This window comes from Physeter macrocephalus, chromosome 13, assembly GCF_002837175.3.
Source record: "Physeter macrocephalus isolate SW-GA chromosome 13, ASM283717v5, whole genome shotgun sequence".
Classification (NCBI taxonomy): Eukaryota; Metazoa; Chordata; class Mammalia; order Artiodactyla; family Physeteridae; genus Physeter; species Physeter macrocephalus.
In genome coordinates this window covers 88,070,302-88,089,478 of record NC_041226.1, presented here as the reverse complement: position 1 = coordinate 88,089,478, position 19,177 = coordinate 88,070,302, and the positions used below count along the sequence as shown (strand labels likewise).

At 57.3% G+C, this 19,177-nt stretch overlaps 1 protein-coding gene across 1 annotated transcript in view; it reads left to right on the top strand.

Moving 5' to 3' along the window:
• The window catches only part of LRRC8A (leucine rich repeat containing 8 VRAC subunit A), a 26,536-nt gene extending 10,303 nt beyond the window's left edge, over positions 1–16,233 (top strand). Inside the window, exons 3-4 of the mRNA XM_024126191.2 lie at positions 7,901–10,065; positions 15,267–16,233. Of these exons, the coding sequence (XP_023981959.1) occupies positions 7,909–10,065; positions 15,267–15,542 (2,433 nt within the window). The 5' untranslated portion in view covers positions 7,901–7,908 and the 3' untranslated portion in view covers positions 15,543–16,233. The remainder of the gene's footprint in view (positions 1–7,900; positions 10,066–15,266) is intronic.
• Positions 16,234–19,177: the final 2,944 nt, after the last annotated feature.

Sequence of the window (19,177 nt, the reverse complement as noted above, 5' to 3'; positions counted from 1 at the left end):
ACACACACACACACACGCACACACACACACCTTCTCTCTCTCCCTGTCTCAAATCATTTCAGGCACGATTTAAGCCTCTTCCCCAATCCCATTTTCTTCCCTCTCTAGATGAAATTAGCATCTTGGTTTTGGGGCTCTCCATGCACGTGTTTATTTATTTTTGGCTGTGTTGGGTCCTCGTTGCTGCGCACGGGCTTCCTCTAGTTGCGGTGAGCGGGGGCTACTCTTCATGGTGGTGCGGGGGCTTCTCATCGCGGTGGCTTCTCTGGTTGCGGAGCACGGGCTCTAGGCGCGAGGGCTTCAGTAGTTGTGGCTCGCGGGCTCAGTAGTTGTGGCTCGCGGGCTCTGGAGCACAGGCTCAGTAGTTGTGGCACGTGGGCTTAGTTGCTCCGCAACATGTGGGATCTTCCCGGACCGGAGCTCGAACCCGTGTCCCCTGCATTGGCAGGTGGATTCTTAACCACTGCGCCACCAGGGAAGCCCCCATGCATGTGTTTATGCCTTCACTACACTTGGATATGTACATTACAGAAGACCTTATATAAGGTATGTATTATTCTATAGCTTGTTTTGGGGTTCAGCATTGTTTTGGGGTCTGTCCATGTTGAAACATGTAGCTAAAGTTCACTAACTTTACTGTTTTAGCATTTCACCGGATGCTTAGAGCAATTTATACTTTCTCCTGTTGATGGACATCTAGGTTGTTGATTTTTTGCTATTAGGAACAACTCCGGAGTGATCATTCTTGTCTGTGGCTTCATGCGTATGTGTAAAGTGACTCTCTAGGATCTTTACCTAGGAGTGAAATTGCTCCGTTGGAGGATGCATACATACATTCTATCTCCTCATTTAAGAATTCAGCATTTTTGCCAATCGCATGGGAGCGAAATGGCATGTGACTGTCTTAATTTGCATTCCCCGACTAGTAATGAGATTAAGAGTTGTTTCATCCATGAATTTCCTTTTGTATTTTTCTCCCATAAATTTTCTAGCTGTATGTTTTGCCATTTTTTGCCTGTTGGATTGTCTTTTTCATATATTTGTAGCAGTTCTATATTTGTTCTGGATATTAATCCTTTGGTAGTTGTACCTATTGCAAATATCTCCTCCAGGTCTGTGGGTTTTTTTCATTTGTTTATTATTATGTCCTTTGATGTGCATGTATTTTAACTTTAATGTGATCAATAGATCAATCTCTTCCTGTAAGGATTTATATTCTTTGTGATAAGAAATTCTTCCCTGTCTTAAAGACATCGAGGTGGTCTCTTAGATTTTTCTTTAAACATTTTCAGGTTTTACTTTAGGTCTTTAACTCATTGGAATTTATTTTCCTGTAAGGAGGTAGATGGGGCTATGCTTTTTTCATATGAGTAACTAAGCCAGCTCCTTTCATGGACACCCATTTTTTCCCCCAAACCTGCATAGCCAACACTGTCATGTCTAAGTTTCCAGAAATTTCGGGGTCTGTTTCTAGGCTCACTCTTCCAGTCCTCTGGTCCATCCATCCATCCCTATATCAGCACCACACTGGCTGAATTCCTAGAGCGTTATAGTAAGTCTCCTCCCACGTTATTCTTCCGAATTGTTTTAGCTATTCTTGACCCTTTGGAATCTTGATTTGTTTTTGTTTTTGTTTTTGTTTTATTGCGGTACGCGGGCCTCTCACTGTCGTGGCCTCTCCCATTGCGGAGCACAGGCTCCGGACCCGCAGGCTCAGTGGCCATGGCTCACGGGCCCAGCCGCTCCGCGGCATGTGGGATCTTCCCGGACCAGGGCACGAACCTGCATCCCCTGCATCGGCAGGCGGACTCTCAACCACTGCGCCACCAGGGAAGCCCTGGAATCTTGATTTTTTTAAATCTTTTTTCTTAATTATCTGAGTAACATATGCTTACAATAGAAAATAGAGGTAAGTTTGGGGTGAAAAAAGATTGTAAGCAGCAGGCTAATCTCACCAGCAACATTTTTCAAATATACGCCTAAGTTATTGCAGGAGGCTTGTTAACTCTATCACCGTTTTGTTACCTGCTTTTTGCATTTAACATATTTTGTCATGTCTTCAAGTGGTTTGCTCTAACATGTTTTCATTATTTCATAGTATTCTATCATCTGATCATTTAATAGGTATTTAACCAATCACCCAGTAACAGGCATCTAGATTGTTTCCAGTTTTCCTGGGGTATAAATAACACCGTGATGAACGGTCCTGTGACTAAACCTTTGTCCTAGAGTCTTTCCCTGACAATTGCCAACCTCCCTCCTACTTCCTCTCCCTCCTGGCTCAGCCCAGTTCAGCAAACCTTTACTCCACCTTCGGTTTTCCGGGCTCTGCACAGAGACTGGGATGAATCTGGAGTGGTCCCCATCCTGTGGGGCTCCCAGTCTACCCCCATCCCCACCCCTTGGTGGTCTCTTGCCCATGAGCTTTACCTGGTACAGCCAGGGTGAACCCCACCTCCCTGGTGGGTGGCAAGCCGTGACCTCCAGGAGGGCACAGCCTGTAGCTTTAAACAATGCATCTGTTCTGGAAGAAGGAGGGTTAGCTGGACTGGAGCTCAGAGGACAGCAGGGCACGGGGTCTTTTTGTCTTTCTCAGCCGCCTCGATTTCAACCCTTTAATCTTTGCCCTCTACTCAGGATCCTCTCCAAATTCTCCATCTCTTGGGGCAGAGATCTGATCTGACCCGACTCCCCATCACCCTCCCGAGGTTGCCCTCTGAGAGCCACAAAAGAGCACCTGAACTCTCCACCTGAGAGCTTATTTTTTTCTTTCTTTTCTTCTAGACTCTATTTATTTTAAATTCTGTACTACTTTTCAGTCACAAAGGTAAGGCATGCTGGTAAAAAATTCCAGTGTCCTTTCGTCCTGCCTCTTATTCCCACTCTAAGAGGGGGCCGTGCCCCAAGTTGGTCAGGGTTTATCAGCATGGGATTGTATTTATTTATTATTCTGGATCTTGCTTTTTTCCAAAATGGCATTACATACAGAGCTCCTTTATTCTGCTGAAAAGGCCCTGTTGTATTCTAGAGGCTTCTTTAAGGGACCAGGATCTGCTTTCTGCCCGCCTCCTTTGTGCCTGGCCCCACCTAACTCTGCCCCTTTGCCAGGTATCGGGGCAGGCGTCTTGGGTGCTTTTCCTCCTTCCGTTTCCTTCCTTCGTGCTCAGGTTCTGCGCTCTTTTCATCTACCCATCGACTGCCTGTTGAAGTCAGGATTGCTGTCGGGGGCCAGGTCTGCATCTGTCTTAGCCTCATTCCACAGGTGGGGGAACTAAGGCATAGAGAGGTGAGGTCATCTGCCCAGCGTCACTCCATTGCTGAGTGGCAGAGCCCAGGCTGGCCCGGCCGGCCCTCTCCCTCCAGGCTCCCATCACCGTTCTTCCTTGCTCTCCACCTGCCTGAGAAACCCCCACAGGCTGTCGGGGAAACCTCATTCCTGTGACTTCCTGATAGTCCTGAGAGCTTGGCAGGGCATCTGTTACCATGTGCATTTTATGGATGGGTAACCAAGTCTTGGCTGCTGGAGGCACCTCTCCCTCCCTGCTGGCTGTAGGCAGGGACTGCCAGGACCAGGGAGTGTCTGTGGTGGTGCCCGCGGGAAGGGAGGTGTCAGGGTGGGCGGAGGCCTGGATCACGTGCCCCTTGGTACCTTGACCACCTTATACAAAATGTGGGCACATCCATGACAGAGTCTCTGTTCCCTTCCTGTCGGGGAAACTGAGGCCCCAGGAGAGAAGCTGTTGTGCACTTCTGCCAGGGGCAGTCCTGGCTGCGGAGGACCGCAGGCCTCAGTGCAGGGAAGGGATGAATGCACTGACTACAGGAAACTTCCTGAAAAGGGAACTTTCCGTAACTAGGAAAAAAGGCCCCTTTTCCCTTATGATGCTTTCCTGACCACCCCCAGGTGTGCCCTGGGGCAGCTGTCAGCTGTGATCTGCTCCATCTGAATGGCTTCCTGGAAGTGCTACTTGTCAGCGCTCCACCCCAGAACTGGGCTTGAAGGTGGCCTCTAATCCCTGACAGGCAGCGTGAAGCTGGGCAGGTGACTTCTCTCCCCAAGCCTCAGTTTCCATATCTATAAAATGGGCCTGAGGAATATTATTCAGCCTAGAAAAGGAAGGAAATTCTGGCACCTGCTAAGACATAGATGAACCTTGAGGACATTATATTAAGTGAGAGAAGCCAGTCACAAAAAGACAAATATTGTACAGTTCTACTTACATGAGGTACCTAGAGTGGTCAAATTCATAGAGATAGAAAGGAAAATGGTGGTTGCCAGGGGCTGGGGAGGTGGGAATGGGGAGTCGTGTTCAGTGGGGACAGGGTTTCAGTTTTGCAAGATGAAAAGAATTCTGGAGATGGATGGTTCTTGATGGTTGCGCAACAAAGTGAACGTACGTAATGCCACTGAACTGTTATGGTTAAAACACTAAAAATGGTTAAAATTGTAAATTTCATATTTTCTGTATTTTACCACAATAAAACTGTTGTGAGAAAAAAAGAAAGGGTGCCAAAACAGTGTGCACCTCTTGGGCTCCTGAGGATTCTGGGCTGGGCCCTCATTCTCAGAACGGGAGCTGTTCCCCCCAGGGCCCTCAGGGTTGGGCAGGAACTGGGAGGGGGCCCAAAGCTGCCTCAGCTTCTTCCCTTGCCCCGCCCATCTGAAGCTGTGGCCCCGCCCACCACCCAGGCCCCGCCCTTCCCCGCCCCACTTCTTCCCCATCCCTCCTCAGGCGCTCTCTTGATACCTTTATTGAGCACCTGCTGTGTGCGGTAGACCCTTGTCCTCCAGCAGCGTCTGGAGAAAAGGTTGAAGACTGATGACACCAGTGCAAACTGCGGGCTGCCCTACTACTCTGTCCTAAGTGCTTTAGAAGCATGGAGTCCCCTGGGCTCTTCCGGGAAGCCCTGTGAGGAATCTGCCCCTGGCATTTGTGAAGAACCTGAGGCTGAGAGCCAGGGAGGACCCTGCCCGAGGCCAAGGCAGCAGCAGAGCCCCGACCTGCACACAGGTCACATGCTTTTGGCTGCTCCCCCCTCCGCCCCCCCGCCCCCCCCCCACCCTGTCACCTTCACTCCAGAGGGGCTGCCCCGACCACCTGGCCGTCTCCTCTTGGGGGCCAGTCGTGGGGAAGGCACGGTCCCTGGCACCCTGGGGACTAAAGCCTGGGCTTTGGCATCTGCACCTTCTTTCCAGATTTCCCCGGAAACGCCATCAGAGAGGGGCAGTGACTTGTCCAGAGTCCCACAGTGAGTTGGTGGCAGAGGTGAGGCAGAAACACGGTGCAGCTAAAGGGTAACCCCTCCCAGACAGGGCCCCCCCCCCCGCCCCCCCGCCCCCCCCCCCACCCTGTCACCTTCACTCCAGAGGGGCTGCCCCGACCACCTGGCCGTCTCCTCTTGGGGGCCAGTCGTGGGGAAGGCACGGTCCCTGGCACCCTGGGGACTAAAGCCTGGGCTTTGGCATCTGCACCTTCTTTCCAGATTTCCCCGGAAACGCCATCAGAGAGGGGCAGTGACTTGTCCAGAGTCCCACAGTGAGTTGGTGGCAGAGGTGAGGCAGAAACACGGTGCAGCTAAAGGGTAACCCCTCCCAGACAGGTCCCCCACACGAGGCCGGGCCTGCCCTTCTAAGCTGTGTGACCTGGGCCCCTGGCTCTGCCCCTCTGAACCTCGAAGGCCTCCTCGGCACAGTGGAACGGGCGCAGGCCTGGGCTGAGGAGGCACAGGCAGCCTCGGCGACCAGCACAGGACCGTCCCCTGCGCGAAGCCCTTCTCAGTAGGGAGGTGGCATCCCTCTCTTCTGCCAGAGCCATGGCTGCCCCCTGCCCTACTCGAGTCTAGTTATTTGAACACTCCTCTGTCTCTCCCACCCCTCCCCACATGCTCACACTGGCCCGAGAGCCCCCTGAGGCAGGGGCCTTTTATTGGCCACCTTTATTACCCATAGAGGAACGGGCCAGGGGCTGAACGGAGAGCTTAGAGCGTGCTTCGGGACAGGTGTTTGGGGGGCGGGAGGAGCCAGACACGCTCGGTGGATGGGACTGTCTCCTACTTCTTGGAGCCTCAAGGTCCCTCACCTGTGACGGAGCTGTGGACAGTTCCCACCTCAGACCCAGAAGGAGTTAGGAAGGCGACGTAAGCAAAGCCCCAGGACAGCAGGGGCCGGGAGGCAGCTCCTCGCCGGGAGAGGCTGAGTGTTCTCCAGTAAGCGACACACCCACTCCCCCGAAACAGTGAGGTTGCAACCACATCCTGCCTGGTCATCAGCTGCCCCCACCCCCAGCGTCTGGCGTCCTGCCCTGGCAGTCTCATCCTGGACTCTCCAGGGGCAGGCTGTTGCACATTCTTGGGCCCTCTGTCCTGGCCCCTCCTACCTTCCGCTCCCCAATCTTTGGGCGCCTGCCTGGATGTGGACTCGGGGAGCCAGGAAGGGAGGGAGGAGTGTCGGGGTGTCTTTCAGCTGGGGGCCGGCTGCGTGATTCAGCAGGCCCTCCCCTGGATGGCCGCTTGCCCAGGAGTGTGGGTGGTGTGAGGGGCCAGCTGGTCATTAGAGGGCCCGGGCCTTCCTGTGGGGCAGGCTCTCACCCTGGCCTGCGAGTCCCGGCCCCACCAGGAGGGCTGACCCCTGGGCTGGGGCCGCCGGCTCAGGGCAGGTGGTGGTGGTGTCCGCTGGCCCTGCGGTGACCTGAGCTCTGGGAACCCCGGGGGGGCAGGGAAGCTGAACTCCTGGACTCCATCTCTTGGCCCTGCCCTGCGTGGGGCCTTGGGCAGGTGGACAGCGAGCCTGCGCAGTGGCGAGGATCCAAGTGGGGAGGTGGAGGGACAGGCCTGAGTTGGATCTCAGCTCTGGCCCTGAGTAGTAGAGTGACGTTGGGCAGGTGACGCTCCTCTGAGCCTCAGTCGTCCCATCTGTGAAATGGGGCCAGAGATAGACCCTGCATCTGGATGTCAAAGGGACCCCACTAGGAGGATTCCATGGTCAGGACCAGCCCGGTGCCTGGCACATGTTCTCTGTTGAGCACCCCTATTCCCTCAAGGGGTCTAGGTTTGCTTTCCTCCTGTCCTCACCCGTCCCGGCATGCCCGAGGAAGATGAGATGGGAAGCATCTGGTGTTTGCAGGGAAGCCCTGTTCTATGAAGTGTTTGTTACTATTGTCACTATTACTATTATAAATAATCAAAATAATGTGGCCCCATCCCGTAACCTGGGCACCCTTGTACCTCTCCCAACAGAAACAGACCCATTTATCAACAACACACAGGTATTTAGGGACTTCCCCAGCAGCCCAGTGTTTAGGAATCTGGGCTTCCACTGCAGGGGGCACGGGTTTGATCCCTGGACGGGGAACTAAGATCCCACATACTGCGCGGCACAGCCAAAAAAAAAAAAAGTGAGTTCATACTAAGCCCCCTCTTCTGCATTTGGCTTTTCTCACACTTTGAATAAATCTCTTCGGACCACTGGTGCAGCTTCGTGGCAGCCGGTTCCGAGTGAACTGGAAGTTTTCAACTAGCCCCTCCGGTTGGTCTGATCATTAACAGCCTGGGGTCTAGACAGGAATTCAGGAATGCTGCTGCTGAAACGTGGGGGTCCCTGTGAGGCTGCTTTCGCAGTCTGTCAGCGTGACCTGGATCTCAGTGCTCAGCCTTCCCGTCTGTGGAATGGGGAGGCTGCCTGCCTTCCCTCTGGTGGTTTCCCAGCCATTTGGTGAACATATGGTTTCTGGACAGAGGCCGATCCGTGGGCTGGCCCATGAGTGTTGCCCAGCTAGTGTGACTCACAGCTAGACTTGAGGTAGAATTTTGGACAGTGGGTCCACTGTCTCCTGCCTCTGACCCCCGGGTTTCAGAAAGCCAGGCCACCCTGCAGTAACCCCCTCCCGTGGGTCCCTTTCAGGTTGAACCATGATTCCGGTGACAGAGCTCCGCTACTTTGCGGACACGCAGCCAGCGTACCGGATCCTGAAGCCGTGGTGGGACGTGTTCACCGACTACATCTCCATCGTCATGCTGATGATCGCGGTTTTTGGCGGCACGCTGCAGGTCACTCAGGACAAGATGATCTGCCTGCCGTGTAAGTGGGTCACCAAGGACTCCTGCAACGACTCGTTCCGGGGCTGGGCGGCCCCCGGCCCAGAGCCCCGCTACCCCAACTCCACCATCTTGCCGACCCCCGACGCTGGCCCCACGGGCATCAAGTATGACCTGGACAGGCACCAGTACAACTATGTGGACGCCGTGTGCTACGAGAACCGCCTGCACTGGTTCGCCAAGTACTTCCCCTACCTGGTGCTTCTGCATACACTCATCTTCCTGGCCTGCAGCAACTTCTGGTTCAAGTTCCCTCGCACCAGCTCGAAGCTGGAGCATTTTGTGTCCATCCTGCTCAAGTGCTTTGACTCGCCCTGGACCACGCGAGCCCTGTCGGAGACAGTGGTGGAGGAGAGCGACCCCAAGCCGGCCTTCAGCAAGATGAACGGCTCCATGGACAAGAAGTCGTCGACGGTCAGCGAGGACGTGGAGGCCACCGTGCCCATGCTGCAGCGAACCAAGTCTCGGATCGAGCAGGGCATTGTGGACCGCTCGGAGACGGGCGTGCTGGACAAGAAGGAGGGGGAGCAGGCCAAGGCGCTGTTCGAGAAGGTGAAGAAGTTCCGGACCCACGTGGAGGAGGGGGACATCGTGTACCGTCTCTACATGCGGCAGACCATCATCAAGGTGATCAAATTCATCCTCATCATCTGCTACACTGTCTACTACGTGCACAACATCAAGTTCGACGTGGACTGCACCGTGGACATCGAGAGCCTGACGGGCTACCGCACGTACCGGTGCGCCCACCCCCTGGCCACGCTCTTCAAGATCCTGGCATCCTTCTACATCAGCCTGGTCATCTTCTACGGCCTCATCTGCATGTACACGCTCTGGTGGATGCTCCGGCGCTCCCTCAAGAAGTACTCGTTTGAGTCCATCCGCGAGGAGAGCAGCTACAGCGACATCCCCGATGTCAAGAACGACTTCGCCTTCATGCTGCACCTCATCGACCAGTACGACCCGCTCTACTCCAAGCGCTTTGCCGTCTTCCTGTCGGAGGTGAGTGAGAACAAGCTGCGGCAGCTGAACCTCAACAACGAGTGGACGCTGGACAAACTGCGGCAGCGGCTCACCAAGAACGCGCAGGACAAGCTGGAGCTGCACCTGTTCATGCTCAGCGGCATCCCCGACACCGTGTTCGACCTGGTGGAGCTGGAGGTGCTGAAGCTGGAGCTGATCCCCGACGTGACCATCCCGCCCAGCATCGCGCAGCTCACGGGCCTCAAGGAGCTGTGGCTGTACCACACGGCCGCCAAGATTGAGGCGCCCGCCCTGGCCTTCCTGCGCGAGAACCTGCGGGCGCTGCACATCAAGTTCACGGACATCAAGGAGATCCCGCTGTGGATCTACAGCCTGAAGACGCTGGAGGAGCTGCACCTGACAGGCAACCTGAGCGCGGAGAACAACCGCTACATCGTCATCGACGGGCTGCGCGAGCTCAAGCGGCTCAAGGTGCTGCGGCTCAAGAGCAACCTGAGCAAGCTGCCGCAGGTGGTCACGGACGTGGGCGCGCACCTGCAGAAGCTGTCCATCAACAACGAGGGCACCAAGCTCATCGTCCTCAACAGCCTCAAGAAGATGGCCAACCTGACAGAGCTGGAGCTGATCCGCTGCGACCTGGAGCGGATCCCCCACTCCATCTTCAGCCTCCACAACCTGCAGGAGATCGACCTCAAGGACAACAACCTCAAGACCATCGAGGAGATCATCAGCTTCCAGCACCTGCACCGCCTCACCTGCCTTAAGCTGTGGTACAACCACATCGCCTACATCCCCATCCAGATCGGCAACCTCACCAACCTCGAGCGCCTCTACCTGAACCGCAACAAGATCGAGAAGATCCCCACCCAGCTCTTCTACTGCCGCAAGCTGCGCTACCTGGACCTCAGCCACAACAACCTGACCTTCCTCCCCGCTGACATCGGCCTCCTGCAGAACCTCCAGAACCTGGCCGTCACGGCCAACCGGGTGAGTGGCCCGTGGCGGGGGTGCTCCTGAGTGTGGAGTCTTCAGCCGTGGTCCCCAGGACCCCCTGGGAGGAGCTGGTTGAAAATACAGATTCCCAGGCCCCGGACCGGACCTGCTGAATCAGAATCTGTGGGGTTGGGAGGCCGTCTCTGCCGCAGAACGTGGCAGAGTTCGCCTGCCAGGAGGGATGGCGTGGTCAGGCGGGGCCCGTGCCCGAGGTGGCCTTGGGCGGCTTCCTCGAAGGCAGTGATGTGCACGGGCAGGAGGTCCACGGCCTGCCCTGCTCTCTCAGAGCTCGGTCGTGGGAGGTGGGACTTAGCCTGGAGCTTGCAGTATCTTTCTCAGCTCGTCCTGGACCAGACTTGGAGCCCAGGACGGGCCCGCAGGGACGGGCACTTTGTGGGCGACTGGAGCCACTCCCAGAGCCACTCACACCCTTTCCCCTCTGCGTTTTGAGGGTGGCAGAGGGCAGAGTCGGGCTTAGCTGGGGCTGGTTTGTTACCACTTGCCTTTCTGGTGAGGAAATTGTGCAAACCGTTGTGGGCCCGCGGTACTGGAGGCCCCGCCCGGGAGACGATCGAGACCTCTGGCGGCTCCTGTGCACCAGCCCCTGCCTGTCTGGACAAGCCCCCCACGCAAAGGCCCCTCCGCGGAAGCAGGCGGGGGGGCGGGGTTGAGGGCAGGTGGTCCTGTGGCCTTGTGGCCTGGTCTCTGCCTTGGAAACAAAGCCACAGCTGCTGGGGGGACCTCCCCCTGCCCTGCCCACCCCTTCTGGGGCCCCGCAGGGAGGTTTATTGGAAAGAACGTCTTCCCGGTTTGTTCCTACTCCGAGTGGAAACCCTCTTGCAGTGAGGAGGGTGGTATCAGGGTGGACACTCTCGCAGTGAGGCTGGGGGTGATGGAAGCCCGTGGCCGGGGGCTGGGACGCTGAGGGAGCCAGCACCTCTGCGCCTCCGTTGCCGGCAGCAGCATGAAGCCGCCCCGTGGATTTATGGAGCTCCTGCTCTGTGTCCACCCTGCGCTGGGCACCCTGCTCCCGGCATCCTGTGAGTCCTCCCAGCAGCAGCTCTCTCCAGCAGCCTGGAGGCGGGCAGCCCCTGAAATGCCCCGTTCTAGGAAAGGACGTGCCTTCTCCAGCATCACCCAGATTGGAGGGTCCAGGAACCCCAGACCTCTGACCACCAGAACCCCTCCCGTCTTCCCTAAGCCTCTCTCCCTGTAAACCACAGAGATTTTTTTTTTTTTTTTTTTTTTTTTTTTTTTTTTTTTTTTGCGGTACGCGGGCCCACGGGCCCAGCCGCTCCGCGGCATGTGGGATCTTCCCGGACCGGGGCACGATCCCGTGTCCCCTGCATCGGCAGGCGGACTCTCAACCGCTGCGCCACCAGGGAAGCCCCAACCACAGAGATTTTGACAAATCCTTTCTCCCTCCCTCAAATTATATCTGTGTGCATGTGTGAGAACGTACAGAGGTGAAGGTCAGATCCCAGGCTGCTTCACTCTGGAGAATCCGCCTCCAGGGCCTGGGACAGGCCCACCGGTCAGGAAAATTGGCCTCCTGGAGAGAAACCCCGTTTGGGGAGCATAGGACAAACACACACCTCCTTTAGCATGTTGAGGGGGACCAAGTGGCTCCCCCAGAGCACAGTGCGGGGCCAGATTGCCCCTGGATTCGGGGCTGACTTGGGCATCCCAAGGACCCCTCGTGGTGCCCGCCGTGTCCCGGGAGCTGTGTGGGCACCAGGTCTTGATGGGCCTTACCAGCCGGTGGAGGGTGGAGGGTGCGATTCCCGACCTGTCCCCACCCCCAGCGCCTCACCCCAGGCATGGCTGCCAGGTCATGCCTGTTGGCTGAGGTCACCCCTCAGGAAGAGCTGGGAGCAGGCACGCTCTCCCGAGGAAGGAGACCCTCTGACACCCAGTTCAGCACAGTGCTTAATCATGTCCTGTCCCCGCCCGCTGGAATGCCAGAGGCCTTTGTGGGGAAAAAAGTTCACTTGGGCCAGTCCTAGTCAGGCTCCTCCTTTTAGGCAGGAGCCCCCCTCCCTTCCTCCCTCTGGGCCTGGCGGTTCCTTGTGAGCCACCCCGGGCTATGGGCTATGTGTGGGCGGACAGGCAGGGGCGAGCGTGGCCCGGCTCAGGCCCTCGGCCTCTGTTTTCTTAGGTTTAAACTCATGTTAAGGAATACCTCGATAAGTGGACGTCCACTTGTTTGGTTATTCATTGGTTCATTGACTTGGTGAATGTTGTTTGAGCGCCCTAGTGTGGAGCAGGGAGCTGGGGGCCTAGGAGCAAGCAAGCCCCCGGCTGCCCATCCTGAGCTCTCCTCTCTCAGGGAAAGACAGGCAACCAGCAGTTAGCACAGTGGACGAGACTAGGCTGGGGCACCGAGGAGTGGCCTCAGCCTGGACTTAGCCCAGGGCAGGCGGGCCTCCTGGAGGAGGGGACATCTCACCTGGCCCTGCAGGACAAGGAGGAGTTAGCCAGGTGAAGAGGAAAGGGAGAGTCTAGGAGGCTCTGTCCACAGGGAACTGAGAGCCCAGGGGGAGGAACGGCGAGCTGAGCCCCTGGAATTTGGACTTTCCCCTGAGGCCGGGGCTGGAGGAGCATCCTGTTCCACTGGGTTTCAGACACTCTGTCTCACGTCCCTTCCCTCGACCCTCTGACAACAAGGACCTTGGCTCTTCCGCCCAGTGCCTGACGTGGAGCAAAATGTTCACCAAATTCCCCCCACTGACTGAGCGACGAAGGAAGATGCCGCCTTGGAATTGAAAGAGCTCGCTCCTGCTGCAACTCGAGGGTATTGGGGGTGGGGCTAGATGAGAGGTCGAGAGCTGATAGAAAGCCCGTGGGCAGCTATCAGGCGAGGGCGAGGCCTGGACTGGCAAAGGCTGCCAGGGATGGCGAGACGGACGGATGTGGGGGAGACTGCGGGGGTGGAATCCACAGGACATGGGCAGGATTGGATGTGGGGAGAGAGAGGTCTGACGTGACTCGAGGTTTCTCACGTGGCTGCCTGGGTAGCTGGAGGGTCGTTGAGGCCAGGTGTGGGACAAGGCACAGGTTTTCAGAGAGGAGAGCGTAGGTCCCATATTGGGGCATCCAAGGGACCAGGCTGAGTCAGCCTGAAGCTCAAGGAGTCATCCCCCCAGGCTTCTGGGTGAAGATGGGTCCTCGATGAGGTCACGGGGGAAGGGATGGAGGGAAGGGGAGTCTGGCTTGAGCCTTTGGGATGGACGGCGAAGAGCAGGGCCAGGCAGCAGCGGGTGGGCACACAGCCCACGGGGGAGTCAGGTGAAAGGAGAACAGATGCATGTGCGGTGGAGTAGGAGTGACCGTTGGTGGCTCCGGCCAGGTAGTTTCCAGGGTGGGCCGCGGCAGAAGCCAGATCCCGGCGGGCCAAGGAGAGAGACGGCGTCTTTCCGGACGGTTTGTTGGGCAGCCTGGAGGGGCTCCTGGGAGGCTTGTCTTTTTTTCAAAGACCAGGTGGACTTGAGGGGGAGCCAGTGCTGATGGGGGAGCCATTGAGGTCCCTGAGGAGGTGGGAGAGGGCGGGATTGGGGTGACGGGAAACAACTTCACACCTTCAGCGCAGGAGCACACCTCACGAGGAAGGACAGGAGTGGCCCGGGTGGGGCACTGAGCCACCAAAGGCACCTTCTTTTCTCCCCACGCGCCTGGAAGGAGCTCGCTGCTGGGCTGGGGGGTGCTCCGGGGAGGGGACGTGTCAGGGGGAGAGCTCCGATGTGAGCCCCAGCTCTGCCACCTGCTGGTCCAGCCTCTCCCGCTCCCTGGCCACTGTCTGTGTCACCGGAGGAGGCCAGTGTCGGGCACAGTGGGGTCTCTGGGAGGCTCTGGCCCCTCCGTCCTGCCAGAACCCACTTCCCATCTGCCCTCTCACCTTCCTGGCCCTGCTGACCTGGAAGCCACCTCTGCCCCATTCCTGACCACTGGGCCATGTTGGAGCCCCAGGTCAGGAGTCCCCTTTAAAACAGTCACAGTGTCCCTCATGGCATGGCCTCTGCCTTCTCAGCGGGAAAATGGGGACAGTGACAGAGCAAGCACCCCGTCGCCCTCACGTGGGCTCGGGCCCAAGTCCCTTGGCTCCTGCCCTGCTGGAAGGGTTCCTCCTGCCCACCATATATGAAGGAGGTGGTTGTAGGAAAAATAAGCTCAGTAAGAGCTCGTGTTTGTAGCTGATTGCTCACAGGAGGGCGGGGAGGAAGCTGGCTTTTATGGGGTTCTTCCCGTGTGGCAGGAGACACGGCAGGTCCCCACCCAGGCTGCACCATCAACAGTGTGGATAGTTAGAGCACGGACTGTTGAGCCAGGTTCGAATCTTGGCTCCACCACTCTCCAGCTATGAACCTCTAGGCAGGCTGGCTCCTTCCGGGCCTCAGTGATCCCATCAGTAAAATGGGAAGAGTGTTTACCAAGTACTTACAGGTAGTTCTGAGGGTTCAGTGAGTTAATAGCATCAGCGCTCAGAGCGAACCTGCCCGGTAGTAAGTGGCGCGTGGGTGTTGCCCATTATTCAAATTTTGCAAAATCAGAAGGAGGGGGCTCTGAATGGCCAACACTGGGTTCCCCGCACCCACCATCAGCCTGTGACTTGACAGGTAAGGAAACTGAGGCCCAGGAAGGGGAAGTGATTGGTGAGCTCTCCCCAGTTCTCAGCAACAATTAAGGGTATGGAATTTTCTCAGCAGGCTGCTCTGCTTTCATAAGTTGTTGTTAAACCAGGCAGGACCAACAGCCCGGCTCCTGGTGAGCCCTGGGCGGTGGAGGAGGGGGTGCAATTGGGAGTAGCTGGCTACTGTGATTTGCTTCTGGGGTGCCAGGCGCCGGGAGACAGCGGGGAGCACGGCACACCCAGCCCTGCCCGCTCAGAGCCCCGTCTGGGGGCGACAGGAGATCAAGCAGTTTCGCCACGGAAGGGATCAGTGCTGTCGGGGGGACATGGGTGCCATAGGTTACCAGGAGGTCAGGGAGGCTTCCTGGAGGAAGTGACTGCAGAACTGAGACCTAAAGAACAGGGGAAAGTTAGCCAGACTTAGGCCCAGATTGTGCTGGTCCCTGGGGCCTGGGGTAGCTGAAATGGGCATCAGAGAAGGTGCTGATACCCAGGGCAGGGAAGCTCAGAGGCCCAGGTCCGAGGCGCACCCGCCCGCCTCACTTCGCCCTCTGCTCCTTCCCTGTAGATCGAGGCGCTGCCGCCGGAGCTCTTCCAGTGCCGGAAGCTGCGGGCCCTGCACCTGGGCAACAACACCCTGCAGTCACTGCCCTCACGGGTGGGCGAGCTGACCAGCCTGACCCAGATCGAGCTGCGGGGCAACCGGCTGGAGTGCCTGCCCGTGGAGCTGGGCGAGTGCCCGCTGCTCAAGCGCAGTGGCCTGGTGGTGGAGGAGGACCTGTTCAACACTCTGCCCCCCGAGGTGAAGGAGCGGCTCTGGAGGGCTGACAAGGAGCAGGCCTGACTGCCCACGGGCGCTGAGCACGGCCGCCCAGAACAGCCAGCAGCGGGGCCTCTGGGGAGGCCGCAGGCCCAGGAGCCCAGGAGCCCCTGCCTGACGACCAGCCTAGCCTCTCGGTGGGGGCGGGGCAGGAGCTGGGCCACAGGACCACCCCTGAGGGGCTGGCCCCTTTCTCCTCGAGACTCGTGCCCCCGGGGCAGGCGCCTGAGGGGGAGATCAGAGACCTGTAGTCCATCTCTGAGCACAGTATTTGGACAATCACGGCCTCCTCCCTGGAGGCCATCTCTGCCCCAGAGGCTGAGCTGACACCAGAGGTCCAGGGACACCTACTTAGGTCTTGGTATTTATTTTCTCCGCCTCCCACCCCCTCCCTCCAGATAACTTATACATTCCCAAGAAAGTTCAGTTCCGATGGGGGGTGTCTGAGGAAGGGTGGGCTGTGTTTCCCTTTTCCTTTTTTTGGTGGTTTCAAAACCATTTAGGGCCCACCCAGCCTGGAGCCGAGCGGTCCAGGGTGAACCAGCTGTGAGACGGTCACCCCAGAGGTGCCAGGCTGGGCTCTGGTGGCACGGCCCGTGGGAAAGCAGGCCACCAGGTGGAGAGGCCAGGCCTGGGGTTTGCCGCAGCAGTTTAGATTTTTTTTTTAAGTAAAAAAAAATTTTTTTTAAGCTTTGAAAATTGATGGTTTGGGTATTAAAAAGAAAAAACTAAAAAAAAAAAAAAGGACACTAAAGGCCAGTGAGTTGGGGTCTCAGGGTGGGACAGCAGTTCCCCTTGAGGAGAGCAGCAAGACACTGAATTGTGTTTCCTTCCCCCGGGGTGCAGGCTGCAGGATGTCTTCCGAATCTGCTGTGACCTTGGTCCAGGAGTCTAGTTCCTCTCCCCGCCTGGGGCGGGGATTGTTTTGTCTTGTTTTTGGTGTCTTGTTTTCTTTCTCCTCCATGTATCTTGGCAGGATCTCATTTCTGTGACTGTTGGCCCAAGGGAATGTTCCGGAGCTTCCAAGAAGGGAGGGGACTCGGGTTGGCTAATCCCCGGATGAACGGTGCTCCATCCCCCCCATCCCTTGTCGCGGTGTTAGGGAGCCCAGAGGAGCCCCCTCACCTGGACTCTGTTTTCCCACCTCACACTCATGAGTTTGCCCAGTGCTACTACTGGCCTCAGCCGCTGACGTCAGTCCTGTCACCACCTGGTCCTTCACAACGGACACTTGGAGGCGGGGCCGCGGGTGAGGAGGTTGCTGCCGGGGAGGGTGGGCTCCGCAGGTTCTGGTTCCGGTTTCTGTCCCGGGCGCCTGGCACGTGCAGCCCACTCAGCGCCTGGTGGCGGGAAGCCAGCTCACTTTAGATCAGTCACCGGGGTCCCAGCTTTAGAAGGGTCCCCACCTTAGATCGATCACTTGGACATTAAGGCACGTTTTAGCGTCTCGTCTTAATGATTATGTCCACTTGTCCATTTGTGTTTTCTGCGTCGTGTCATTGGGTGTAATCCTCAGAAGTAATGCACACTAGCCTCTGACAACCATGAAGCAATCTGTTACACGTGGGTCTGAACCTGTAGACTCGGTTCAAATATCAAATAAATCTATAACAGAAAGTAGCCTCTGGAGGTCTCCGTGTCATGGGGGGACCCTTCCCTCAGCTCTCTGAGGCCCGCTCAGCCCCGTGGACTGGTTTGTGGAGTGACCATTTATCGGGCACCTAGAAGATAATGAACTCTGCTCCTCTGCCTGCCCCGTGAAGCCGGAAGCTCCTCAGAGGCAGCTACCGGACATGAGCTGGACGCAGCCTCTGTTACACATCCGGTGTGGGCCCCGCCAGGATCCCACAGCCAGCACGTTCTCTGCTGGCTGAGGCCTAAGGTTCGGGCCCTCCTGAGCTTTGCTGGGAGGGAGGGAAGGGTGCTGGAACGGGAGCCAGTAGTCTCGGGTCCTTTGCCCAGCTCAGTCATCCCCTTTGTCAAACTGGGCAGGCCCCTTTCCTCCTGTGCCCTCCACATCCCCATCTGTGCAGTGGGCACTTCCACTCTGCCCTCATCCGTCCCTTGTAATTCCAACAGCCAGCCTCCAGGGCTCTGCAGAGGCAGGACTGAGTCACCGTGGGCAGGCCTGACCCAGCTTCTAGCCCCTTTGGGCTGGAGGTGCTGAAGGTGTTGGGGTCAAGGGCAGAGGCTGGGGGAGGTGGGCAGAGTTGTCTTCAGATTCTAGCCCTGCCATTTATTTGACGTGGGCCCTCGGTTTCCTCATTTATAAAATCAGGATGGTGTTGGCAACCTCACAGGATTGTTCTGGGGCTTACTCAGCTTCGTGATAATTTTGCTGGTAGGTGGAGTTTTTAGCAGAGGGCCTGGCTCCTGGAAATCAGTAAATGATCTGTCTTCCTCCTGGCCCAGCGAGGCTTGTGCTGGGCCAACGTGGGCCCTGGGGCAGAGGTCTTTTGGTGAGGAAAAGAGGCCACTGTGTCCGACCTTGGCCTTAACAATGAGTCCTTACCTGCTGCTTGGGCACCTCCTCTGGGACACGCCAGAGTCTGTCCTTCCTCCCTACATGGGACTTTGACCCCCCCAGGTGACCTCAGGAGTGAGTCAAGAGTCCCTCCGTCTTCTGCCTCTGTCATGGGATTTTTGACTGGGAGGCCAAGCAGCTGGGCTGGCAACCCCCTAGAACACCCTCCTTTATCTCGAGAGTAGAGGTCTTCCTCTCCTGTCTGGTCTGGTACCTCCCCACCAGTGCCCACTGCCCCACCTCAGGCTTGGGGTGGCCCAAGTGCCGGATCTGGAGCTGGTTAGCTTCCGGAAAAAAACAGCAATGTGGAAACACCGCCCGCCCACTTCCCAGAGCCTGAGTGGAATGAAGGAACAAATCGTGGGTGGCCCAGCCGTCCCCCCGCCTCCCCCCATCTCAGGGCTCTTCACTCCATTTAAAACCACACCGGTGGCCTTTTCTCTGATGATAACAGCAGTTTGGAAAACTTGGGGAAGTTCAAAAAGTAAAGTAAAAATACCCTCACATTCCACCGAGAACAGCTCCTGCTAACACACGGTGAACAGCCAGTGGGCACTCTCCAAGTGCCCAGGAGGTACTTCTGTTATCCCCAAACCACAGATGGGGAAAGTAAGGCCCGGGTGTGGATGTAAGCCTTGGATGGGGGTTCCCTGAGGAGTTGCTAGCCCAGCACTACTGGACCCTCACTGTGTTCCTGGCACATGGCAGGTGTCTCTCTGGATCTGTTGGGAAGGGGCCAGGACAGCTGGGGACGTTCCCTGCCTCGAGTGAGCGGAACCTTGGCTGTATTTCCCCAAAGGGTTCTGTCTTCCACCTGTCTTCCTCACCCGGCCTGTCCCCTGGGAACCTCTTCACCCTCCAGCCTCAGGAGCCTGCCGCGGCTCTCCCCTCCCCTGGCTCTCGGCTCTTGGGAAGCAGGGACCAAGCAGCTATACTCCCAGTGCGGCGGCCCAGAAAACACGACTTGACTCAGGGCCAAGGCTCCTGAGGGCTGAGCAGTGTCCCCACGCTCGCTCCCGAGACACTCTGTCCCTTCGCCATTCAGAAAGCGTCATTTCAGGGAAGGCCGGTGGCGGCTGGGTTTCAGAAGCAGCAGCCAGAACGGCCCCGTCAGCTGCTGAGCAGGGCTGGCTGG